The sequence below is a fragment of the Cavia porcellus genome, unplaced genomic scaffold, assembly GCF_034190915.1.
Source record: "Cavia porcellus strain 051 isolate PalLab524CR breed Dunkin Hartley unplaced genomic scaffold, mCavPor4.1 scaffold_40, whole genome shotgun sequence".
NCBI classification, from domain to species: domain Eukaryota; kingdom Metazoa; phylum Chordata; class Mammalia; order Rodentia; family Caviidae; genus Cavia; species Cavia porcellus.
In genome coordinates this window covers 9194574-9221026 of record NW_026947523.1, presented here as the reverse complement: position 1 = coordinate 9221026, position 26453 = coordinate 9194574, and the positions used below count along the sequence as shown (strand labels likewise).

Here is a 26453-nt window from a genome sequence, read left to right as displayed (position 1 = left end):
CTGGACTTGGCCTCCCCTAGTCCCCACCTGCCACTGGCTGGCTGCTCACCCATCCCTGCTGCTGGCCTCTGTCTCTATTTTCTGACCTGTGGCGAGGCCCAGCCCTGGGTAAGGTGCCTTGATTAGTGAGGACTAGGGAGCTGTCCCTAAACTAGTCTGGACGGCTGTCTTCAGGGAGGCTGAGGACCTGTTCCTTCTGAGCAGGCAGGTCCTGGTGCCTCAGGATTCACTTGTCCCCTTCCTGCTACGGTCGAGGCCCGTGGAGGAGTGATGTGTAAGGTAGACAGGGCCCGTGGCTGGCATGACTCTCTGCCTCTACACACTGCACAGGACGGGAAGGGCCTCCTCTCTGTGGGGCCTTAGTGACAGCTCATAAAGCCATCGCACTTCCTCCCAGCCTTGGGCCCTGCAACAGTGGTTCCAACCCCAGGACAACTAGGATCTTCTACTGTAGCCCTTGGAATGTGGGTTTGGCCGCAAATCCATTCTCTCATCTCCCCAAGAGCAGCTGCCCTGTGCAATGCCCACATAAAAACCAGTCCACTGATCCTGGGCATCCTTTATTTTTTGCATAGGCATAAATTAGAATCTGGAGATTAAAAAAAAAATTAAGAACCAACAGTGCAGCATTTGTGACAGGACAGCGCAGAATAAGACCTGGTTGTCTCAGGGCAAGGGCAGGGGCAGGGCTAAGTGGGGGCCCAGTAAGGTGCAGGGCACCCGCCTGCCCAGTCCCTAGTGCCCGCTCCCCACAGGCTGGGACCAAGGAACTGAGAACCACCCAGTGCCCCACAGAACGGGGCTAAGAATCAAGCCCTTAGCTTTTCAGTTAAAAAACACACCTGGAAAAATATATACATAATACAGCAAGGCCTGTGGGTCTAAAAGCCCCTTTTCATCCACCTCCCTCCCAGCCCCCACCCCACTGCCCCTGCAGAGAAGCCAGAAAGGAAACAGTCTGAGGGGGCCAAGAGCCCAAGGGGGCCTGAGAAAGAGGCCTCCCTAGGCCCACTTAGGAGGCAGTGGGCCAACAGACACCCTCCCTCCACCAGACACCCTGAATGGCACCGTCATCATCCAGGAGAGCCCAGGAAGACCCCTGCTCCCCCCATTCTAGCTAATGGCCCCTAGACAGGCCTAGGCACTCTGCAGCCCCAGGAATGTGTGAAGCTTGCACCGGGGCACAGGCGGCCCCACTGCAGGAACAGGTTACAGGGAAGCCCTTGCCCTGGCATCGAAAGAGAAAAAGCAAAAGGCCATCCCAGCACAGGGAGTCTAGCAGGCTGGCACAAGCAGCAGCCCTCTGATACCCTGGACAAATACAGTTTCTAGAGACCCTTGGGGGGCCTGAGGGCCCAGCTTCCCCAGGTCACTGGCATCAGCCTTGCAGGCAGCCTCATGCCCGGGACAGTCTCATCCTGCAGGTGCTGAGTGGGCTCCTCCAAGACAGTGCTTCCCTGACTGAGCTGGGCACCGGGCACCTCCTAGGCCCTAGCTCTGCTCACCTGAGCTTGGCACCTGCTCTATCCACACAATTCCACCTGGACCAGGCCAGGGCCCTCACCTCCTCCTGCCCGGCTCCCCACAGTATGCTACATATATACACTCGGTGGCCCAGCTCAGAGGATGAGGGATGAAGGGGACCCCAGTGCTTTCTTCCTCTTCTCCCTGGAAGCAGGGTTCTTCTTTCTTGCTCCCAGAAGTCAGAGCGCTGATGAAGCGTGTGGGGACAGTGGCGGGGTGCTGCACACCCACACCGGAGCAGGGTGTCTGCGTGGTGGGGTGTGGCCCTGGCTGACAGCAGGTGCAGAGACTCAGGGATGGGGGGCCGGCTCCCCATGTACCCTGAAGCGGTAGATGCAGGTGTACTCAGGGTGGCCCCAGTTGGTCAGGATCCGCAGCTCCACCACCTGGTACGTGGCCATTTTAGGGGTCTGGATAGAGAGAAGGGTTCGGAGTGTCAGAGTGTCCAAGTTTGAGACCTCACTGGTGGAGAAGGGGGCTGGGGAGATGGTTCTGAAGGGAACTGGGTATCAGAGGCTCCTCTCTTCAGGCTCTCAGAGCGGTGGCCAGCCTGAGGACCACTAACCCCACGGGCCTGCACTGGGAGGCCTGGCCCTCAGACCACTTGCAAATGGCTTTGGTGCCAAGGCCCAGCACAAGGCATCTAAGGCAGAGATAATTTCGCTTGGAGCGGACAGAAGTTCCTTCAGAGGGAACCTGGCTATGTTGATATGGTTCTTCTCCTCCTCAAGGGCCCCCCGGTTTTGTCCTCTGTGCTTAGAGCCAGCAGTTACATCACATCGCACCCTGCTGACGTCACAAGCGTGGAGCCCTCCGGGCCCTTTCCCTGGGCCCTTCCTGCACCCTCCCTTCATGCTCAGTCTGCAGACGGCCTGGGAAGCCTGCCTTCTGACGCTGGTAGCCTGCGAGCCGTCCCCTGCTCCTCCTGTTCCCCCAGCCTGACATTCACAGCCTCCCAGCTGTCCCCTCCTCGCTCCCCACATCCTCTCTGACCTCGGCTATTCTGGGCCACCTTCCTGCCACCACTTCTGCACCCCGCTTCTGGACCCTGCATACAAGCTCCAGATTCGTCCCCTTCGCTGTTCACGTTTAACCTTAGTAACACCCATATGGTCCTGTCACCTAAGACATGCAGTGTCATTTCCCTAGCCCCGAGACCTAAGACTCCTGCCTCGAGTTTCTCCCTGCCACCATCTCCTCCCCATCTCTCACCTTTCCCCCTTCCTCCCTCGCCTCCTTTCATCTGGATGGTTCAGTTGAATGCAGGTTCCTGGGTGCCGTCAGCCCTGAGGACTCATTCTCAGGACCTGGAGACCCGAGGCCCACTCAAACTTAAGCCACAGCCACTGCCTGAGCCCCCAACTGGCCAAGCCCTGGGCTCTCTTCCCAGAACACCCTTTGCAACTGTTTCCTGGGACCCCCAACCCTTCTTTCCTAAAGGTCTCCTTGGGGCGCCCTGCCTCAGGAAGCTCCCAACACCGTGCTTCTGGGAAGGGCCTCCTGGGGGACCATCTATGGGGTAGTACCCCGAAGGCAGGAGGGCCCGCATCTCTCCCTCTCTCTCTGAAACCTGTGCCCGGCAGAATGGGTCCCCGGGAAACATCTGGTGCCCAGGAGGGAAAGCAAGGTGCCACCTCGCTGGCGCAGCTGTCACATACCTGGAAGTAGAAGGTCTGAATGGGCTCCCCGTCCTGGTCATAGGTGAATGTGCCAAGGAGTGAGCCCTCCTGCTGCAGGTCTTCATCAAAGCCCTGCAGAACAGCGGAAGGGGAGGAGGGAGAGGAGGCTGAGCACGTGGCACCGACTCAGGCCGGGCCCGGCTCAGCAGAACTGCCTGGCCTCCGAGGCGCTGCCCTGTGCCTCTGAGGATCGCTTACTCTCGTGCCTCAGTCTCTTCCTGGTAGCCTGAGACAACTGGAATGAACTTGACCCTCTCACACTCTGGCCCTCCCTCTCTCTAATCTGCACCCCTCCTTCGCACCTGAGTGACCCCAACTTGATCCCAGCAGACCAACAGGACCTTCCTGCGGCCCTTTCCGCCCCACACAGGATGGATACTCACAAAGATGGAAAAGTCCTTGGGGGCACTGGAGATGGTGCTGTTGGGTGACAGGGCTTTGGGGACGTGTTCTAAGGTGACAGCTGTGGGCCGGATGCGGGCTGACAGTCGGACCACAGCGAACCCCTGGGGCCCCTGGAAGGCCCAGCAGTTGCCCGGGTGCACATCTGGCTGGAGGAGACAAAAGCAAGGCAGGTCAGGGCCTGAGTCCAGCTCCGGCTGACCCTGCAGGGTCATCCCCAAGGTCCCCAGAGCCGAGTGGGGTCCCCAGTGGTGCCTACCTGGAGAATGACCCGGGGTGACTGGGAGTGGTACCACAGCGGGATGCCAAAGAGGCTGAGGAGGGCAGTTTTGGTCTCGTAGGTCTCTGAACATCGGGTACTGATCACACTGGCCCCTGAGATGAGTAAGGAACGCAGCGTGAGCACTCATAGCTGGCCAGTCAGGGTGCCAGCCACGGAACCCAGCACAAAGGGCTGCAGCAGTAGACGAGGGCCCACCACTGCCTGGGTGCTCGGTGAGCAGGGGCAGCTGCCCCAGACCCCGACCCGAGGACGCCAGCCTCTTCCTGCCCGGGATGTGGCTTAGTCTAGGTTGGGCAATCTGTATTGACTCTAAGCTTTTCGTGCTTAGCTGCATGGCTACCTGGCAAATGCCAGAGGCCCAGCCACTGGGTGACCAGGACAAGGCGAGCAAGGAAGGTTCCGCACAAACCTCCTGATTCCAGGGCATAGTCTACCATCCCGATGCGGTCCTCGCTGTAGCGCTGGAGGGCCTGCTTTACAATCCGGTGCACCTGCTAAAACCGGCCCAGGAGACAGTCTCAGTGGGACCCCATAGGGCAGGTAATAGCACACCACCGCCCACAGTGGCTCAAAGTGCACAAAAGAGCCTCCTGTGTGTCACTCGTGCCTTAGAACATTCTGTCCAGGTCTAGAGCCCCAGGGTAGGGCAGCAGTGCGTCTATGGGGCACACTTGCTCCTCACCTCCTCCGTCACCCCGACCACGCCTTCCTTCTGCAGCGTCTGTCCCAGCAAGGCTGCAGCTTCCTGAGCTGACCTGCCCTGCATCTTGGTCACGTGGGCAAGGATCTTGCTCTCCAGTTCCTGCAGCTGGGCTTGCACCTCTTCTCGCTGGAGGAGCCCAGCTCGGGTGCCCCCACCTTGGAGAAGGAAGTGACCGACCCAGGCAGGGAACTGAGATTCCACCTAGGGGTAAGACACAGTGTCACTGGGAGGCTTATGGGAATCCCAGGGCTGCTCTGGCCAGGCCAGCTGAGTGTGTGGTGCTCATTTGGGGAGCAGGGTCTGAGGGTGAGGCCCAAGAGCTCTCCCTGGGAACTCATGAGAAACAGGAAGCACTCCTGTCACAGAGCCGGTGCCTGTTTCATGTCCAGCTCTGCAGCAGCCTCCTGGGAATAACAGGCAGGGATAAGAGGCCCCTGCTGTGCAGACGCCCAGGGTCTTGGACAGTGGGTGTTTGTCGGGGCCTCAGGTGCTTCCCACTCACTTCCTCCCGCACGGCCTGGATCTTCTGGGGCAGCAGCCCCACTTCGTCCTCCACTGTGCTCTGCTTCAGGGTCAGAGCTGCCAGGTCCTGCTGCAGGCCAGCCAGCTGGGTCTCCAACCGCCCCAGCTCCTGCGCAGAGTTCTCTCGGATGGCCTCCTGCATCGTCCTGGTCCCAGAGGGAGAGGAGTAAGGAGACAGAGTGAGGCTCAGCTGAGGAAGGAGGAGGACACCTTGGCTGGCCCCTGTCACATAGCAAGTGCCCACCGTGATTGTGAGGGGCAGGCCCCGCCCTCGGCGGGTCTAGCTCTTCCGGGAGCCTGGTCCCTGGCTTCCCTGGCCCAGAGCTAATTCTGATTTGATTCCCTCCGTGTCCAGGGTCTGTAATTCCGTTTACTCCCCAAGTATGGACATGTGAGGAGGCCATGTTGCTAGCTCGGGGCCGAAGAAGGCCACTGGTGTCTGTCACCGAGTCCTGCATCTCACCGCAGTGCCTGCCTCTAGCCTCTAACCTTCCATGCTGCCCTCCGCTGGCCTCAGACTGACCACCTCGGCCACCTTCCCCGCTGGGCTGGATAGTCAGAACCCACTCAGGGTTCTGCTCCCTGATCTGCCTGGGGTAGGGTGTGGGGTGGCCCAGGTCAGATGGTGGGGTGCTTACCTCTGCCACTCTGACTTGAATTGCTGGATGTGAGCCTCGGACTCCTGGGACAGAAAGGGATGAGTATAGGACAAGCTGAGCTCAGAGAACATGGTCTCCAGAGGAGGACCTGCCCTCCACTGGGCTCTCTGCTTAACCACACGCCTGGCACAGGTCAGCTGGCCCCTGTGGCAGGCCTCAAACTGACTGCTGGGCCGAAGTCCTTGAAAGTCTCCCCCCACATGTGACACACACATGGGGCATGACAACCGTCCCCGCCCTGCAGAGCACCGACAGGGAGCTGAGCTCTCGCAGAGGCACAGCCCTGCCGCTTGCAGCTCTCCGCTTCTACAAGGACCAAAGGCCCAGGGCTCTCACAGTCCATGGACAGATGAGGAAATGGGCCAGCACCTATTACAGAAGAGTGCCCAGCCCACTGACCTGGGAGGCCTGGACGATCTTCTTGAAGAGGTCCTCCGAGTCCTGGTGATGTTCCGCCCTCACGGTGGCCAGTTCTTCCTGTCGGACATGGAGGACAGGACTGAAGACGGGACAGCTGTGCCTGGAGGGATGCTTGCGACGAGGCAGGGCCTAACTGGGATTTGAACTGGGGTCTGCTGGTTCCCAGGCTTCTGCTCTTGGCTTCAGGCCACAGAGCTGTGACATGTGTGAGAGCCCAGCTCGATCTCTGGGCACAATGGTGTCAGCCCCAGGCCGTGGGCTCCAGTCCCACACCAGGAGGGAGACAGGACCGACTCCATTTCAGAGGAGGCGACTGAGGCCCAGCTGACCTAAGTGCCAAGCAGCAGAGCTGCCTGACTTTAAATGACCCTCTGGTCTCCTCTGCACTGTGTGGGGGCCCCTTGAGGCCACACATCCACAGTCACAATCTCACACGAGCTCACCGGTAAGTGACACATGGCTTTCTCTCTCCCCAGGGGGCTCGGCCCCCTCACCTGGATGCGAGCGGCTGTGTCCCTGCGGAAGTCCTCCTTCAGGGCGGCCTCCCGGCGGCTCACCAGCCCCTCCAGGAGCGCCAGGGTATCCTCATAGCTGAGGCCACTACCACCCCCCTGGCCAGCAGTCCCCTGCTGCAGCTCCAGACGATCTAGCCGAATGGATTCCCTCTGCCATTTGGAAGAAAACTCAGTAGCCAGAGCCTCCAGGCGCCGCTCCAGGATGTGCACTTGAGACAGGACACGCTGCTCGGCCTACGGGGTGGAGAGGAGGAGACACATTTGGGGACAGGGCACCCCATCACTGAGGCAGAGAGAAGAAGAGGCCAGGAATGCCCAGCACCGAGCGGGGAGACACAGAGCTCCCATCGGCTGTGCTGGTCAGCAGAGCACAGAGTGCCCGGAGAAGGAGCCCCAGGACAAGCTGTGGGGGACTAGCTGTGAGGGCTGTATCCCAAAGGAGGAGGGAAGGTAGCCAGGGCAGAGGTGCGAGCCAGGGACTGCCTGCAGAAAGGAGACCCCGCAGGACGGCCAGGGGGTCTCCCGAGTGCAGCCACTCCCTCCACAGCAGGGGACAATGATTTGAAAGTGCTTTCTTTTTCTCTTCATCTGGATGCCCCAGGTGAAGGAACAGTCGTTTGGACCCAGGGTGGCATCTGATAGTGTGTCATTCCAGGACATTGTTGGCATAAAAACCAAAATCTTCCCCAAGGGAAATTATAAAACACAATCTGTTAACTATTGAGTCAAGTTAAAGGGCTGAGTGGCAGAGGTCCTGATTTTTAGAAGTCTCTTTGGTTTGTCTGAAGTGGGGTCTCACTATGTAGCCCAGGCTGGCCTTGAACTCCCAGCGGTCCTCCTGCCTCAGCCTCCCATGAAATTACAGGCATGTGCCACCACACCTGGCAGAAGTTCCCCATTTTAAGCAGCCTCACACAGTGCCCTTGCCACCATCCTCCTCCAGCTCCAGGTTGGTCTCTTTATGTAAATGTCAGCGAGACACAGGGCAGCCCATGCTTCACTTCCTCTTCTTAAGAAAAAGATGGCCCAGTATTGAATAAAATGATGAAAAAGGGAAGATGGAGATGACAGAATTCATCATTATTTTATGAGTTAATAAGATCATTCTCAGAAAATAGCCACAAAAATAAGTGGCTAAAAATGTGGTATCAAGATAGGGCGTGGTGGCTCACGACTACAATCCCAGCACTTGGGAGGCTGAAGCAGGAGGATCACTGTGAGTTCGAGGTCAGCCTGGGCTACAAAGTGAGCTCAAGGCCAGCCTGAACTGCATAGCGAGACCCTGTCTCCAACCCAGCTGAATGCAAGCATCATTCAAGTAACCCTAACTCAACTAGGGGATGAAGTGACCTGAGCTCATACCATACTCTGGCTGTGTCTACTTGTCACTGTCATCCCCATGGGACTGCAGGCTTCTTGAGGGCCCCGCCAGAGCTTGAGCCTTCTTTAGACACTGGCAGACTTTAAACTCCTCCCCATGCCTACACCTTCTGCAGCTGTGTGGCCACCTCCTCTGCCTTAGAATCCTACCCAGCTTTCGTGACAGCAAGGCTGGGCAAGCCTGGGGGTGACCTAGGGGTCCCTGGAGGGCAGCTGTCCCTGCACGGGCCCAGGCCAGCCAGTCAACTACTTGTGTGCAACACATACATAGCCACCAGGATGACTTGTCCTTGCCCAAGAAGGGCCAGCCCGACCCAGACCCTTGAGTCAATTAAATGCTTAGTTTCTGGCAGAGAAGCTCAGGGTGGTTTCTTTGTGAGACTGTATTAAAGGAAAAAAAGGAGCGAAGTAATCAATAACTAGTCCTTGGCCTCTGTTTTCTTTTCTTTCTTTCTTTCTTTTTTTTTTTTTTTTGTCTTTTTGTGGTTTTTATTGGTACCAGGGATCGAACTCACGACTGCCTGCTTGCAAGGCAGGCGCTTATGCCGCTGAGCTAAACCCCCAGCCCCGGCCTCTGTTTTCTGACCTTAAGATGCAGCTAACTTTCAGGCACCATTTTAAGTCATTTAAGAGCAGGGCCCTGGGGGCCAGGGGGTTAACTCAGTGGCCTAAGCGCCTGCCTGGCAAGCACAAGGTCATGAGTTTAATCCCTGGTACCAAATAAAATAAACTAAAAGAAAAGAATAGCACCCCTTCTCCCCAGAATCTGCACCCTAAAAAGCAGGAAAAGGGATGTCATGATGGGACAGCATCTCCTCCAGTTGTGGGAGGTATAGGGCAGGGATGCCAGTTGCTGGGCAGCAGAGCCAGGGTCTGTCCCCACCTTGGGTGCTCACCTGCAAATGCAGGGCCGAGTCTCCGGAGCTCCACACCTCGGGCTGCTTCCTGCTGTCCTTCGCCGCCCACCAGGAGACCACAGCAGGGTGCAATGTCTGCAGCCCAAAGGGGTAGAAGTACCAGGCACCTGTGCACAGAGACAAGCTGTCACACCAAGCAGACTCTCCCCGGTTATCGATTACCATGGCCCGTGTTACCCAGGAGCCCTGCTCTGCTAGAGGTGGCACTTCTGGTTGATGGCCACAGAAGTCACCCAGTCTCTCATTCCCCTTCAGCAAGTCTATAGATGACAAAGCTCAGGGAAGACAGCGGTAATAAGTTAGGGGTGATCCAGGGGCTGAACCCCCAGCCTGGATCGAGCTCTCAGGCCTGGCCTTATAACGCAGTCACCGGGGGGAGCTTTTAAAACATCAGTAAGCATCTGAGTGTGCCCCAGAGTTGACTGCCCTGGGCTTGGGTCCTGTGTGGTGATTTTCAGAAGCTCTCCAGGGAGTCGTATGGGCTGCCAGGGCTGAGTGTCGTCCCCCACTCCCCTGCCTGGCACAGCACCTGGGCACAAAGTTGCAGCCAGACAGGGACACATTTCTTGCTTTGGGGGACACCTATTTGCGATGTTTACTCCTAAGGGCTGTGGGGGGGAAACCAAGTTGGCTGAGCGATCTCCATCTGGTAAGCTGCGCTGGTGGCTCAGTGGTGGCCTGGGAGCAGGTGGCAGGGAAGGATATGACCACTGTGCTTGAAGTCCCATGCACCACACCCCCAGGGGACGACCAGACACACAAGGTGAATGGCTCGAGATAAGCCTGGGAAAGTGCTTTTTGGATAAACTGCCGTGCAGTTACAAAGGACCATTATTATTTAAAGGCGATGCCCAGTTTCCACTGGGTAGGACCAGGAAACAAAGAGGAAACCAACATCTGGGAAAATGTCCTACCCTGTCATTAGTAGAAGAAATACAAGTCGAACAGCTGTGGAACCTATAAAAACAGCTCTAAAAAATGATAAAGCGCGGCCTTTAATTATAAATTGGTACAATTATTAAAAGTGAGCCTGAGGGCTACGTAGGCAGCTTGTGTGAAACTGGAAGTTGTCAAAAAGAACATAAAACATAAATAAATATTGGCAGGGTGTGGTGGCGCTTGTCTGTAAACCCAGCTGCTTGAGAGGCTGAGGCAGGAGGGTTGCATTTCAAGGCTAGCTTAGGCCAAGCAAGACCCCGCCTCTAGAAGTAAGAGGGGCATGGGGCTGCTGATGTAGCGTGGGCGCAGGGCATTTGCCTTGCACATGCAAGGCCCTGGCTTCAATCCCCCATACCCATGGGTGGAAGAATCCCAGAAAACACGAATAGGAACAAGACGCTCCCCTAGACCAGGACAATGACAAGTAGCTGGCAAGTGACTGTGGGTCGGTGTGGAAAAGGGATATATGTTTCCCTTTACTACGTCATTGTTTTTCACTTAAAGACAGCTGAAGATTTCACTTAATCTTGTGAAAACAATTCGCCCACACAGGCTATGTCCTCACTGCTACTAATAATAGCATCCAGGTTCCTGCTTATTACCCACACGGTTTCAGGTGTGTGTTTCTGCCCTACATGGCCTGGAGGATATCACGGACGGCCCAGCCGGTGGCCAGGTCAGTGGGTTGGGGCATGTTACATTTGTCCCTGGGATGCCCTGAGAGCTCGGCAACATCAGATGGGAGGACCCCGTGGGGTGGCAGACGGGAAGGCCTGGGGTGCAGGCCTCTGCCTTGTGCCTGGCGCCTAGATCCGCAGCCACACTCTTCCTGCCTCAACTCACCGTAGGTCAGGCCTGTCAGGAGCAGCAGCAGCAGGAGGAACCAGAAGAAGGTCTTGAGGGACGAGAAGCGCCTGGATTGGAGGACACACAGGGGTGCAGACATGAGGGGGAAGCTCGGGGCTCTGTGTCCCCCTCCACAAGTCCCTCAGACTTTCTCCTGTGCCCTGAACTAGAGTTGGGGGGACACTGAACCTCTCATGGGACCAGGGCCAGAATGAACGCCATGGTTTCCTCTGCAGGGCATGGGGTGACAGGGACAATTTTGACTGTGAATTTTTTGTTGTTGTTTATTTGTTTTGGGGAACTGAGCTCAGGACCTCACACTTGCCAGGCCAGTACTAAGGCACCGGACTAACTCCTCAGCTTCCTCGACTATGGATTTTGCTGATACAATTCACAGTAAATGGTGCGGTCTTTATCAGACCTAAACCTTTTAGTAGGGTGCTGGGAGTTTAGCTCAGCAGCACATCCCTGCCTGGCAAGCACAAGATCAGGAGTTCAATCCTCCTCACCAAACAAAAATACCCCAACCTTTTAGTACAGACTGCCTCCATAAATATAAAACAAATACAGAAAAAACCAGAAAAACTTTGCAACTCCTAAACAATGTCGGCTTTCAGAGCCAGGAGCCCTTTGCTTCTCAGCAGAGCTGGTTGCAGCGAACTGGGAACAATCTTCCCTCTGCCCAAGGGGCGAGTTCCCAAATCCTGGTCCTGTGGTTTGGGAACTTGGGAGAGGAAAAAGAAGGAACACTCTGGGGTCTGGCCTGTCCCAGGCCCAGGAAGGAAGCTGGACTTTCTGGGATCCCACCCACTGCAGGGCTGAGCCTCAGGGCTGAGCGCAGAGATAAGGCCACCTTTCTCTGAAACTCAGAAGTGGTCGGGCTGGGCCATGCTTGGTAGGAAGTGTCCAGGCAGAAATAAGAGGCTGCATTCCTGAGTCCTGCCCTGCAGGGCTATGGATTTGGGAACAAAACCTGCCGCTGGGACCCCCTCTGTCAGGCAGGACTGGCCTGGGGATCCCCTCCCTGTTCACTGATAAAAGCTACATGGGAACTGGGAGAACCTTTGAAAAAATAACCCCACAGAGGTTAGATGCTTTATTGGTCCCCGGGCTTCTGAGTCATTGTCGGGGCTGCAGTCTCACTCACCTGGTTAAAACAAAGACATCCAGGAGCGAGGCTGCCGTGGTCAGGCGGTACCAGCTGGTGCCAAGCCACCAATAGAGAAGCCCGAAGAGCCGGCCTGCAAAAGTGGTCCTAGAGTCTAAGACTGGAGGTCACGTTGGGCAAGCCACGCACTCCCCACCGTGGTCCTCCTTGTCCCACCCACAGCACCCATGTGCCAGCACCTCTGTCCCATCCTACAGTGGCCCGGTTCCAATCCCACCTGGCCACACTGCCCACACCCTCGGGGCTGTCCACAGCTGCCCGCCCCAGCCAGGTGCCTATTCTAGAAGCCCAATAGCAGAGATGGGTAAGAAGTTACTATGCAGAGAGGAAGTAACTGAGCACACCCCGCCTGCACCTACCTGGAAAAGTGACCACTGTCCAGACAAAGGAGCCTGCCCGAGAGACCACGCTGCCTAACCGTGACCCCGAACTATGCTGTTCGATGTCAGCATAACCTACAGGAAAGGGTGAGAAGAAACCCGTCATCTTGGGGCCGTTTTTAAGAGCATTGGGGACACAAAGCCTGACTGTTAGTGAGCTGAGACCACACACCTCTGCTTTGTGTCCTCAGAGCATCACGTGGGCCCAACACACAGTAGGTCAGGAAAGAATGAAATGGGAGGTATCTGACATTTTATTTCCTGAAAAAATTTTTTTTGTACCAGGGATTGAACTCACAACCTTACGCTTGCCAGGCAGGCTCTTCGGCCACTGAGCTAAATCCCCAGCCCAGCGTTTTATTTCCTACCAGAAATTCCCCTCACTGACAAATGCATTGATTGGCAGCAGACAAAGGGGAAAGCTCAGGTGTCTTATGAACAATTACTAAGCACCTCCTATGTTTAGGGCCCCGTGTTAAACTGCTTCAAGGAGCAGCACCCAGAGGCGTTGGCCGGGTAGAGGTGGGGCAGTCAGACAAGTACTCGGCAGCCACAGTCCAGCTTCAGGGAGGGCTGGGTGCAAGAGGGGCGCCCCTGCCAGGCTGCGAGATGTTTGCCACAAACTGTGCTCCCTTCTGCTGCTGGGATGCTCCCTGCCCAGACCCCCAGACCCCCACACTGTCTGGAATGAGCTGGCAAGGGGAGGGGCCCCCTACCTGCAAAGTCGTCCTCGGAAGAGTAGCCAGAGGAGGAGCCCAGAAAGTCCTCAGTGGCTTTGCTCTCTGCCAGTCCATTGGCCTTGCTGCTCTCGGTGCCACCCGTGCCCCTTCTCCTCCGCACGTGCAGGTCCTCGCCTGCTAGGCAAGAACAAGGGTCACAGCTAGGCCTCGCAGAGCTCGGGCATTGCTGGCCTGGGCAGAGGGAGTGTCCTATCGGAGGACACTGAGGAGGGCACCGGAGGATTCCAGGCTCCAGTGGGGGGTTCAGGACACTTACTCCAGTAGGGCTCACTGTGCAGGCGGTCGTCCAGGAGGGCACTCCTGGCCAGGGATACGGCCTGAGGGCTGCCTATGTAGGACTCCCGCACCATGGACTCGCTGTAGTAGGAGGTGTGCGGGTCAGAGGAGGGGCCCAGCTGCGGCACTGGGGACAAGTGCTTCATGTTGCTGGATTTTCTCTTCAGGGTCCTGCGGGAAAGTCACGAAGGGGGAGCAGGGAGCAAGGAGGTGAGCCCAGCTGGGAAGCAGGGCCCTGACACCCTATGATTGATAGTGTGGGCTGGCCTTGTTGCTAGGCAACCAATAACCAGGTCTACCAATGAGGATTTTTTTCTCCCCATGGTGTTGCCAAGCACACTACCACCACCGAGTGACACCCTTGCCCTGGGTGTTTTTTCTGCTCTTGTTATCTCTAAATTTCACAGGCAAGCTCATCAGTTAGCCAGCCTTCAAACCTAGGTCTCTGACTTGAAAGCCAAAGGTTTTCCCATGCTTTTTAATGAATTAACAATCCATGGAAAACCCAGATCAAGCTGGCCTGGCCTCCTAGAGCTAGCCAATGCCTCGGACTCACATCTTCAAGATGGGGCAGGACACCCAGGTGTTCAGGTGCTAAGACCAGGCACGGCTGTGGCCAGAAAGGACAGCCGCACCCATCCAGAGCAGAAAGGGTTCCTTCGAGCCCAGCCTGTAGTTGGGGCTTTCCGGCCTGGTGTGCGCTTGCAGCTGCCTCTCCCCACTTCCTGTTCTTTAACTGTGAGGGTGGCAGCACCTCAGTGGGTAAAGAAGGCACAGCACCTCCTAAGACAAACCCCCTTAGGCATCTGCGACCACACAGGCTGCAGCGGGATAGACAGGGCTGGTGGTGCCCCCTCAAGTCCCTACCTCAGGGGACTGTCCTTAAACAGGGTGCTCTGGCTCCCGGCCACCGAGCTCCCTCCGCTGCTGCTGCTCCCGCCATCGTCATCAACCTGGGAGTAACGTGTGAGGCGCTGGCTTCGTCGAGACATGCTGAGGTGGGATGTGGACCCTTTCCCTGAAGAAAGGATGACACGTGAGGCTTGGGGCTGTTCCAGGTCCTCCTTGCAGGAGGAAGTGCAGACCCCTGTGCGAGCTGACACCTGGCTTCTGTCCGTACCCTGCCCGGGGCTCACCTGGCCACCCTGGAAACTCCATTCCTGAACTGAACTGGACCTTCCTGACATGAGCAGAGAGCCTGGTACACAGCAGGCACTTGCAAGGTACCAGGCAAACGTTTTAAGTCCACCATTCTGCCCTCTCCAAGCTGCCTAGCCTACACTCACCAGTTCCCCGGATGACCTTGTTTCTTCCTCCTCCTGACCGATTCACTGGTCCAGGGTCCCAGTCACACCTGACTCCAGAACCTTTTCCTCAGGAACCCATTCATACTGTGATCATCTTGTATTCTGTACCCCCTTATCAGTGCGCTGCCACATCTTGGTATGATAACAGTAAGATGCCGTGGTAAACACTTAATAGGCGCATGGCTCCTTACACCCCAGTATGTGTTTCGAGCAGGCTTGGTGAGTGTCACCCCTCCCATCTACAGCACCGGAACCTGGGAGGTGTGTAACTTGTCTGCCACCACCCAGCCTGAGTGACAGGCAGATCTGAGTTCAGACCTAACGGGTCGCAGGGCTTGGGTCTTTTGACTCCACCCAAAAAGTTTGCAAGTCACTTCAGAAATGAGTTGTAGGTCCCAGCTATATTCTTACAGACACCACATGTGCTCAGAGCAAGGCTGTGCACTGTGTGGTTACATAATAAATATCTGTTAACAAACTGAGGAGGCGGGGAGATGGTGTGGAGGTGTGGCCTTACAGGCTGGCTAGTTTTCTCGGCAGAAACTGATAATGCAGCAGAGGAGATCAAAGTGAAAAAAACCTGGCCAAAGGCACTGTTCCACCACATGAGGAGGATTTATAAACCTTCCGGTTTTACAAACCCAAATTCCAAATCTCAGATTACCGATGTGAGAAATCTCAAGTTAGTACTGTGACCAGTCTGGACTACAGAGTCATTGTTCCATCTTAAACCCCCTCAAGAGTTCCTACATGGTGCTTGTAGCTGGGTATGGTGGGACATGACTGCCATCCTAGCCCTCAGGAGGCTGAGACAGGAGGATCTCTGAGTTGGAGGCCAGCCTGGGACACAGTGAGTTCAAGTCCAGCTTGGATTAAAGAGTTCCCAACGCTTGTCACTGTTCATCACTTTTGATGCTTCTGGCCCACACTGAAATATTGCTGATTCTCCTGACCCTGCAGGGAGTGTACACTAACACATCTATCTCCAACCATGCAAACCAGAAGGTCAGGTTCCTCCAGCTAGAACATCCTCTTTTACAAAACAAGTAGCCTCCTGTCAGGGCTAGTTGGCATCTTTCCAGGTGGGATGCCCATCTGGCATCTTTCCCTGACTGTAGCTGGTGTTGGTAAAGGACCAATTGGTAGTAGCCAAAGCAGGAAGTTGGCTTAGGTCCTGGGCTGTCTTCCACTCCTTATAAGGTAGTTCCACCCCATACTGGCCTCCCCAACCTGACAACTCCCCATGCCCACACACAGCTCCTCCTCTTAACCCCTGCCCTACTGAAGCAGAGGGAGCCTTTGCCCAGGGCCAGAAATAAAGCAACATGTTTACCCAGTACCACGCTGCAGCTGGCAAAAAGCTAAACATTCTAATGGAGGAGTGGGGGGTGAGGGGGGGTGTGCTGGGAGCTGCCACCAGCCTGCCTCCGCCTCTAGAGCTCCCAGAGCCCTGGAGCTGCCTGGAGCATCTTGGTATCACAGAACAGTTTACAGTTAAGTCCAGGTTTCACTCACGAGACAGAAAAGGTCAAGGCCCAGGCGAACCTCTAGGATTTCAAATCATTTGCATATCAGCACACAAACACACACACAGAAACGCACACACACCATCAATTAAGAAACCCTCAGAAAGTCCTTTCTCCACTTCAGAGCTGAACTGCATCCTTTCCTCAGATCCCCCGGCGTCAAATGCAACCTAGATTCTGGGCATCTTGCACATGACGCCCTCCCCCCATCCAGCACACTGGCACTCTGTTTCTTCCCTGTGAGACCGCTCACTCCCGCCTTTCTCCGTCCCCACAGACTGCAACCCCAGAAATGGCCCAAGAAGATGCAACTAAGTCACACCCCGCCCCCCACTCGTTGTCTTGTTTTGTTTTGTTTTAGAACTGAGCGAAAGCAGCCCGAGTCCTGACAGGCGCCGCCGGCAGGGAGCTGCCAGTCCCGGAACCCGCCCGCCTGGCACGGCGGCCCCTGGCCGGAGCTGGGCTGCCCGGGACGGTCGCCCGGCCCCGCCCTCCAGCCTGACCAGTGCGCGGCCAGGCCGGGCGGGATGAGTCAGGCGCCGGCCAGGGGCGTGAGCCAGGCGGGGGCTGGAGCCCAGCCCGGCCGGCCCGGCAGGCAGGCAGGCAGGCAGGCAGGCAGGGAGGTGCAGGCCCCGCTGCCCAGGCCGGGCCGGGGCGGCCTGACGGGACCAGGACCAGGCCGCCCGCCCGCCCGCTCCCCTAGTTACCTGCGGCTGCGGCTGCTCCTCGCGGAGCCGGGGGCGTCCGGGTGATCGCGCCGCCGGGACTCGCCCCCTTCGCGCGTCCGGTTTCTGCGGGCGGCGCCCCCTGCGGGGCCGAGGCGGCGGCGGGGCCCGGGGCTCCCGCACGTAGAGGGCGGCGGCGCGGGACGACGCGGGCCGGCGGTCGGCGGACAATGCGGCCGGAGGAGACCCGCGCGGCGCGAGTGGGGCCGGGCTGCGCGCGCGTGGCCGAGTGTGTATGTATGTGCCTGTCAGTCAAGGCTGACAGGCCGCGGCCCATTGGTCAGGCCCCTCCTCCAGTCCCCGCCCACAGTCGTCGCCCATTGGTCGGTTTGAACACAAAGGCCCCCGACTGGCCCCGCCTGCCGCGTGGGCCCAGCCGCTCAGAGAGAGCAACCTCCAGTTCTCGCGTGGGAGGCTCGTGGCGCGCTGCGACGCCTGAGTCTCGGGAGGACACAGCACGATCGGATTTATGTCTGGGGCTCAGCTGGTCCTCCACACACAGGACTCGGAGTCTTTTGTACCAAAACACTTTTGAGATGCTGCAAGTAAGCTCTGGTGCAGCTTCCCCTCGCGCGCTGCCCTGCGCGCTGTGCCAGGGCCCCAAGGGAACACCGAGTAGCCAAGGGCGGCCCGAAGGGGAGGCAGGTGATCCAGACCCACGACTTGGCAGGGAATAGTGTTCTGTTAAACCCAGAGTAGACTTGCAAAACGCTGGGCACTTGCACAAGCCCCGTTTTTGACATTCTTGCACCATTTTATTGACCAGAAAACACTAAGTTTGGAGAGGTTTTTAATTCTTTTCATTGCACCACACAGGAAGAAACAGCATTGATTAGAAGATTCCCTATGGAACCGGGCGTGGTGGTTTACACCTGTAATCCCAGCACTGGAGAGGTTGAGGAAGGAGGATGCCAGCTTGGGCTACAAAGTGAGCACAAAGCCAGCCTGAACTGCATTGTAAGATTCTGTCCCCAGCCCCAAGAAAGAAAGAAAGAAAGAAAGAAAGAAAGAAAGAAAGAAAGAAAGGAAGAAAGTTCCCTATGGAATCCAAACCTGTGATTTTCATTGGTGTTGTTTTTCCATTTTGGGGTTGATTTTAGGATTTCAGGTAATAGCAAGAGATACCCCAAGTTCCAAGAACCCCCAAGTTTCACAACAGCTTTTCCGTTTGAAGAGGTGTTTTGCCACCATTGATACCAGAGAGGTGAGGGATGGCTGCCTATTCTGCCTACTCCTGAGCTGAACCCAGTGCTTCGATACGGGGGTCCTGTCCCTTCACTCCCAGCCAGTGACCTACAGGTGCAGGGTTGGGGAGAAGGTACTTCCGGTGCAAGGCCTTCTAAGCAATGAGGAAACCAAGGGCTTTATTTCACTTTTGAAGTACAGTGCCGAGAGGAAATGAGACGAGAAGTGACAAAATGACAGAGGCAGGCAACAGGAAGCTGTGGGGTGGGGGACTGAGGAACCACCAAGCTCACCTGCTGAGTCCCCCATTCCAGACCTCCACTGTCCTACCTGAGATGGGGGTGTCCCTTGCCCTTAGAGTATCTTAGGACAACCTTGCCCAGGCTTCCTGAGGATAGGGTTTTCAACCCCAGGTTGCTCCCCATTCTGTCTTGGCCAATTCCAGTGGAGTGTCTACACCCTGCCTTAGCAGAAGCAGTCCAGAGACGGCTTCACCCACTCAGAGGGGCCCAGCATGACTCATGCCCACAGGCTGGTTGGAGGCCCCCTTAAACTGTCCTGATTTGTGGCCCTGTAGGAGGCTGAGCAGTGGTTCCCAAAGATACCAGATTCAGGTTCTGCAACAGAGCATTACCAAGATAGAAAGACCAAGCAGGGGAGATTAAAGATCCCAAAGTAGAGAATCAGGGGGTTCACGCTGTTATCCTAGACATCCTCTGCAAAGAGGCACAGAGGAGGGGGCACTGTGACTCCAGAAGGAGACACTGAGTGACATGACCACAAGCCAAGTCCGGCTGACAGCCACCAGGAGCTGGCAGAGCCTCGGCTTAGACTTTCCCATTGGATCCGCCAGAGAAGCACGGCCCTGCTCCTTGCACCTTGATGATGGCCCTGTGCCTCTGATTTCAGATTTCTGGTCTCAGAATTGTGAGAAAATACAGTTTTGTTGCTTGAAGTTACCAAGTTCATGATAAGTTGTTACAAATGCCACAAGGAGCTCACAAATGGCCCTGGGAAAACTTTAGCCTCGGCATCCAAGGCTCTTGTGATTGTGTCAGGACTTTCTCTCTTCTGATTGTCCTCACTGACACCCACATAGGACTTGCCAGGTGATGCACAGATCCTTCTGCCCATCTCTTCTGCCATTTGCCCCGCCTTGCCTGCCCATTCAGTGTCTCTCCCCTTCTGGGCTCCTTTCTGCCCTGCAGCCCTGCAGTGGGCCACTCTTTGCCCCGCTGCCTCTTGGCTCTCTGCTGCCCCTTCCTGGCTCAGCTTTTTCTGTGAATGGTAAGGGCAGGGGGTGGATTTCCCCAGCCAGGCTGGATCTCAGTGGCTGACACCTGTGGCCATCAGACTGGGGCATGTTGTGACTTGTCGGTGTCGCTCCCGGCCGGCAGGAAAAACACACGACAGATTCTGACGGTGTGCAACCTTGTCTTTATTTGTCTCCGCGTGGGCCCCGCGAGGCCTCTGCTCTGCCACCAGTCCTTTCTCACCGGTGGACTTTCTCTATCTCTCTCGTGCTTCTCTCTCGTGGCGGGAGAGGCACTCACTTTTATAGGGTAACAGTGGCCAATCAGTTCAAAGCACGCGATGCGGGCTGACTGGCTAACATCAGTTGTTGCTAGGCAGACTATCTTACAGAGCGGGTTGTTTAAGTCGCCAGGGCAATCGGGGCAAGAAGCAGGCGCCAACTTGGCTCACTCGATGGGAGGGGTAATTTAGCTCAGGCTTCGCTCTTTCCTACAGGCCTCAGTGGCTCCCAACAGTGACTGTCTCCCTTGCCTGGCACTGTTGACCCCAGGCAAGTCACTTAACTTCTCTGAGCTGTTTTCCTTATCCATAAATGGAACTAATGGCCCCAACTGTCCTGTCTGCCTTGGGAAAGTCAGTGAGGCACTCTGGCTGTCTTTCCCTGCATGTGAGGTCAAGGGAAGATGAAAATGTGGATAGCCTCCCAGCACTACCCACCCACACCTGTGGGCTTTGGGGGAGGACAGAGAAGTGGACACCAGGTCTGTCCTGTACTGATAGGAAATGTCGGACGGCGCCTCTGCTTCAAGAGACCAGGATTCCTTTTCCACCCACATAACTATAGAATGAGCTGTGTCCTGCTCTGTCCCTGCCCATGGCCTCCTCTCCTGGCCCCTAGCCCCATCGTCAGCATCAGTCAGCAGCCAGGGTGACAGTGGCGTCTGTCATTAACTATCACAGGCAGCCCTTGGTGGGGTGTTGACTTTCAAGGTGGTAACCTCAGAGGAGCATGGTGCCCCTGACTCCCAGGCGCTGTTTCTCTGCCTCCCAGGGCTCTGATGTGGGCTGCCGCGCCTGCCCAGGCCTGCTCTGGGATAGAGCTCTGTATCTGCAGGCTTTCATCCAGGGAGCTCAAAGGCCAGTTACCAGGCGGCAGCGCAGTTAAGCTCGTTTTATGGAAGAGTCCACTCCAGGAAGAAAAGGTTCCTGTGGATTCAGGTTACAGCTGGTCAGCTAGTGCCGGGGAAAGAACACAGGTCCCTGATGGAGCTGGACACCCCCAGCCACATGAAGGTTGGCTCAGACTCTGGTGGGTGACTGTGCCTTAGTCATCTCTGTCCGCCATGCCCATTACAGAGCCCAGCTCCTAATAAATGCTCAATAAACGTGCAGCTCCCCAGTCGCCAGCCACAAAGGCTTTCCCTGGTGTGGGCTCCAAGGCCTGTCCTGCACCCACAAAGCCTTGCTCTCTGGTGAACCCTGGCTCAGCCCATGTGGTGGCCTGGTGTGACCTTTCCTGTCCTCTGCCTGAGGGCGTCCTGCCGGCCATCAGGGATGAGCTCCCACGGCTCTTCTGCCCAGCTGGGGCTTGCCCACCTTTGCATGCTGCTGGTGGTGGTGAAGAGTCCTCTCTGGCACCAAGGAATCTTGGGAGGATTCTGTGGGCTACTGCCCAAGGCTGTGACCATTGTCACTCACAACCGCTGCCACGTGGCACAGTGCTGCCCACAGGGACGAATGGCCTAGATGGCCGAATACTCAAGAGGAAGGTGCTGGATCTGGGGCCTCTGAGGGCAGGGCTCTAGGGCCAGAGCTCAGGGCTGGTGTCACAGGGCTTGCCTGATGCCCAGGGAGGTGGTCTGTCCATCCTAGAAATGGACTTGGCTTCTGGGGACATCAACCATTGCTTCACCTCTGTGGGGACACTGCGGGGCCGGGGTTCAGAGTCAGTATTTAGGCTCGGACCTCCCCAGTGAGCCATACCTCGGGCACGTTATTTGGCCTTCCCTGGCCTCCGTCCTTGTCTGTGAAATTGGGATGATCAGGGGCTTGGTACATGGTATGGGCTGGGGACATTTGCTCTCAGTGCTGGTTGTTTCTCTTTTTCTTTCTTTCTTTCTTTCTTTCTTTCTTTCTTTCTTTCTTTCTTTCTTTCTTTCTTTCCTTCTTTATTTCTTTCTCTCAACAAGCAGTGATTCATTCCCCTCCTGCTCCTTGCAGGCGTGTTCTGACAGCAGGACATATGATGCCACTGTCCAAGGGCTGCTGGCTGGTGCAGGTCACTACAACACCATGACACACACACCCCAGGAAGATCACTGGGCTCTAAGGATCCCCTGTGATCAGGGCTTCTGTATGACTTTTGTGGCATAAAAAATACTTTTTAAAAAAATTTCTGAGCTGGGGATTTAGCTCAGTGGCATAAGTGCCTGCCTGGTAAATGTGAGGTCGTAAGTTCGATCCCTGGTACCAAAAAACCCCCCAAAATTCCTCCATCTATAAAAATATTAAAAATTGTAAGTTGTGACTGTGTTGGTATAAGGGTGAAGATAATCCAGCTTGACTATATTAATATTTTTTCTTCTGATAAAAAAAATAATTACAACATTCCATCCATCCTGGCACAGCACTCTGCCTGGTGGAGAGTCAGCCTGCCCGTGGCTGTAATCACCAGACTCGGAGAGTTGGGCAGCTGCCATAGAAAGTGACTTGGGGGCAGGAGAAATAGCTGGGGAAGAGGGGACAGCAGCAAGGTGGGCCCGTCGGTGAAGGCCTGTAATCCTGGCTACTCGGGAGGCTGAGGCAGGAAGCTGGCAAGATGGCAGCTGCCCTAGGCAATTTAGTGAAACCTGTCTCAAAATAAAATTTTTAAAAAGCCAAAAAATAAAAACAAAAGCTATCTGGTAAGACTGTGTCGATAAATCTAAAACATAAAAATAAAATAGAAACAGAAAGCCAGGGATATAGTTGAGTGGTAGGGTAATTGCCTCATACGAGTGAAGGCCTGGGTTTGGTCCCTAATCCCTTCCCCCTGAAAAAAACCAAAACAAAACAGGGGACAGCAAGGAAAGCACTCAGCTCATGGGCAATTCAATTGCCCGATGGACCACCCTCCCTTCAAGGAGACAGCCTGAGAGCCACTCTGGTTACCTCTGGCAGGGAGGCCTCAGGGCAACCCCAGGTCCCCACACAATGCAAACTTCCATCCCTCCCATCTCCTGCTCCGAGACAGCAGGCCCCCTCACTTGAGCTAATAGGGTCCCTCTCCTTCAGGTGGCTGCAGAGACAGGCCTAGGGAGAAGGGCGCACAGAGGCCCCATCGATGGGCGTGTGTGGCCCAAATACTGTCCGTGTGGGGAGGGCACCTCCCCGAGCACCCAGCTGTGTCCTGCTGGCCAGGCCAAGGGTCTCTTGGTCTGGACTGCAGTGCACTCAGCTTCATGTTCCCAGCTTCCCTTCTCTAAGGTCCTGTTTCCTCAAGGATCACACACGCTTCCTGCTGACCAAAGTCCCCCAGAGGTGGCAACTGGGCTGTGCTGGACGGCAGAGGCTAAAGTGGGCCTTCTTCACAGTTCAGCCCACTGGCCAGTTGGGCTCCTTGAGCGGCACCTCCAGGGCCAGTGTGATCTGTTAGGCGAGCGCAGGCCTACAGGGGCCAGCTGGTGGCTCAGCTGCGGGGCTCCGTGGCCAGGAGCTTCGGGCTGGGGAAGGCAGACTTCTCCATGCTGACAGGTTGGGGGGTCCGGCTGGGAAATGCACAAGTGCGTTCACAGTGCGTCTGTGTGTGTCGTGCATGTGTCGGGCTGTCACTCTGTGTTCCTGCTACTCCCTGAGCTCTGATGATCCCACGATCGTCACCTTGCTTTCCTTTAGGCCACAGAGCTCCGGACTCTGCCGCTTCCTCCTCCTCTTCTGTCCCGTACCATTCCAAGCCCCACTTCTGTTCCCTGTCACCCTCCTCCGCTGGCGTCTCAGCAGCCTTGCTGCCAGGCTGCTGTCATAATTCAGGCAGCTTCTGGCTTCTTCCCAGACTGCACCCCCTCCCAGGCCATCCAGCACCAGGTCCTGACCCCACGCCGGTCCGCCTGCCTGCCCTCACGGTGTTTGCTGCCTGAGTCCTGGCTCCCTTTGGCCTCCCTAGGCGCCAACGGTTCTCCTTGGGGGACCTCAGCATGATACCCCCTCTTCTTCCCTCTCCTCTGGGGCCCTTGTTATGCTGTCCTCACCCCCAAGACCCTAGGGGTTCTCCCTGGCTGCCCCCCTATGTCTGCTGCCACCTCCACAAAGCTGCCAGGGGCCTTCCTGGAGCACAGGCAGCCTCTGGAGTCCCCAGTTCATTGCCTGTCCATGGTTCCACCAAGTCATGACTTGCTTTGATGCAGTATCTGTCTGTCTGTCCGTCCCTCCAGCTCTGTGGCCTTCATTCCCCTCCTCATGCTCCACCCTGGAGCATGGGGAAGGTGTGCCAGGGAGGCACTGGGCTGGCATGTACAGGACAGCTCATCTAGCTAACCCATCGGATGTGCTTCCCTCTGGGAGTCTGGGAATTGGGTGCGTGTCGAGGAGACAGTGCCTGTGTGACCAGCTCCGGGACAACCCGGGTGCCGAGTCTCCACTGAGCATCCCTGGCAGATGGCATTTCCTGTGTCATTGAAACAGTTACTACAAGATGTAAACCTGGGCTGGGGGAGGGGATTGGGAGCAGGTCCTCGAGGCCTGAGCCTGGGCTCCTCTGCGAGCCTCAGTCTTGTGGTAGCTGGGCCCTGGAGTCTTTGGCTACAAGCTCACAGCTGGGAGCTCCACTACAAAATGAAAGTGTTACCATCCAGACATAGGGAAAGCCAGGTTCCTTGCCCCTCCCCTGGCCCCTCCCAGTCCCACGCCTCAGCTGGCAGTGCCCACCCTGCTGTGCTGTGTCCCGGGGTAACCCCCACATATTCTGGGGTGACCGTTCTTTTCTCAGGGCCTCTTGCCTGCCTGCAGCAGCAAGGTGAGACCCTTCCCGTGAGTTCGGTACCAGGCCTCTCCAGGGTGCTGAAAATGAAAAGTTCACTTTGGCACAGATTTGTCTTCGTGTCTGTGAAGTGGGGTGAGTCTGAGGGTCAAGCTGGTGACAGCTGGCAAGAAACCTGGTTTTCCCTATGTCTGGATGGTAACACTTTCTGTGTGACAGAGATAGGGATGCTCCTTCCCTATTATACTCTTGTGGAGTTGGCAGAGAGCTGGCTGAGCTCTTGGGGCAAGCCTGGGAGGCAGAACACAGCCCTGCCCTCAACTCCCTAGGGAGATTATTACTGTCCCAGCCATCTTCTGGAATCTTCCAGAATCTTCTGGAATCTTCTGTAATCTCTCGGATGGCTACCAAGTTTCACCTGCACAGAAGCCTCAGTTCACCTGTAATGGACCACTGTGCAGCCCAATCATCTTGCTTCTAACTCTGTCTTCAGGAAGCTACTTATAAACTACAAAGAGAACATCAGCAAATACTGAGCCCCACAGTGTGGGCTCCTGCCATGATAGCAGAGGCCTGTCCTGTGCTTGAGAGATCTGGATACAGATTAGATTCTATAGGAAAGCATCAGTTTTTAAAACTCATTTTTAAAATGTAGTGTATTCACAGAGCCATGAAGAGGACGGAAAGGGGCTTTTCAAAGTTATTAGTACAAAAATATTGCTCTAGCCAGGCATGGTGATGCAAGTCTGCTATCCCAGCACACTGGATAACTTAGTGATTAAACCCTGTCTTAAAATGAAAAAAATTCTCCATCAATAGATGGATGAACTTACTGTGAATGCAATAACATATTACTGCGCTATGAAGAAGAATGAATCCCACTCTTGGTTATATACCCCAAAGAATTGAAAGTAAAGTCTCAGGTACAGACCCATGTCCACAGCAACTCAAAGTGAAGGAACAGCCTGGCGTCCACAGATGGAAAAATGGACAATTATGTCCACCCCATGCTGGAATATTACTCAGCCAGGAAAAGGAGCAAAGCTCTGATGGTCACCACAGCATGGAGAGACCTGGAGGATGCCATGTCATTGAGAGATATCAGACACAGAAGGACACACAGTGGGGAAAGAAAACAACAGGACAGGCAAACACAGGTGACACAGATCGTATCTATCCATTTACCACCTGAGACTCTTGGTCTTGCTAAGGGAGGTTCTAGCTAAGCCAACTTGCTAAGTTGCAAAGTTGCCCAGGCTGGGCTGGAACTTGAGATCTTTCTGCCTCAGCCTCCAAAGTGGCCAGGATGACAGGTGTACACCACCACTTCCTACAAAAATATCTAAAATTTTATTTTAAATACTTCCTGTCTTCCTGTGGATCCAGAGGGGGACCTGCTGGGAATTGTATTTACTTGTTTCCACAAAGTAGCTGTGTTTCTAGAATGCAGGCATTAAATTCAGCCCCTCCTCATTAGTGCAAACACACAGTCACACACTTATTAGCACATGTGCCACACCCCAACACACAGCCAAATATTAGTGCACTTGACACCCACTGCCACTAGGGGGCATCAGTCAAACATATCAGGCTACACCACGTTCCACAAATTGGTAAAAGTTATTACAATTAAGACCCAGACACACAGGGTGTGTGGTGCACACCGGTAATTACAGTCTTCAGGAGGCTGAGGCAGGAGGCTTGCTGCAAGTTCGAGACCAACCTGGCTGCACATGGAGTTCAAGGACAGCCACTGAGACAGAATGCCAGATGCCCAAAATGAAGGAAAGAAAGGTTTATTTAGCTCACAGTTTGTGGAGGTTTCAGCCCATACTCAGCTGGCTCCAAGGCAGGGTGGTGTGGCTGAGGGGCAGCTGATGGTGACTGTGGCAGAAGACAACAAAGCAACAAAAGCAAACGGGGCAAAAGGGAGGAGCAAGATGTTTTTCCTCCCTTGCGTTGTATGCAGGATACCTGCCCCAGTGTGGATGCCGCCTTCTCACCACCAATCCCGGCAATCGTTAGACAACGAACCAATCACAAGCCCGGCAATCATTAGACAACAAACCAATCGCAAGCTTCAGATTCAGCTGTCTTCAAAAGCCCCCCCCCCCTGCATGGGGCTCAGGGGGTCCATATAGACACAGAC

General features: G+C 55.7%; 2 protein-coding genes across 3 annotated transcripts; one reads left to right on the top strand and one right to left on the bottom strand.

Moving 5' to 3' along the window:
* Positions 1-547: 547 nt before the first annotated feature.
* On the bottom strand, positions 548-14365 carry Sun2 (Sad1 and UNC84 domain containing 2). 2 transcript variants are annotated; one of them, XM_023565339.2, is made up of 17 exons: positions 14221-14365; positions 13334-13524; positions 13054-13194; positions 12317-12412; positions 11937-12030; positions 10787-10857; positions 8984-9111; positions 6687-6941; positions 6172-6249; positions 5752-5795; positions 5094-5259; positions 4571-4792; positions 4298-4382; positions 3865-3980; positions 3587-3754; positions 3183-3275; positions 548-1934 (listed from the first exon to the last, which is right to left on the bottom strand). In XM_023565339.2, the coding sequence occupies exons 1-17, from the start codon at positions 14343-14345 to the stop codon at positions 1815-1817; spliced, it is 2193 nt and encodes a 730-aa protein (XP_023421107.1). In that variant the 5' UTR covers positions 14346-14365; the 3' UTR covers positions 548-1814. The 2 variants fall into 2 exon arrangements, with proteins under 2 accessions (XP_023421107.1, XP_003470418.1); XM_003470370.4 differs by having other exon boundaries at positions 13054-13191.
* LOC134474838 (uncharacterized) lies at positions 14253-21193 on the top strand. The gene is made up of 2 exons (XM_063243691.1): positions 14253-14371; positions 16894-21193. Exons 1-2 carry the CDS (start codon positions 14344-14346, stop codon positions 17586-17588), a joined length of 723 nt encoding a protein of 240 aa, XP_063099761.1. The 5' UTR covers positions 14253-14343; the 3' UTR covers positions 17589-21193.
* Positions 21194-26453: the final 5260 nt, after the last annotated feature.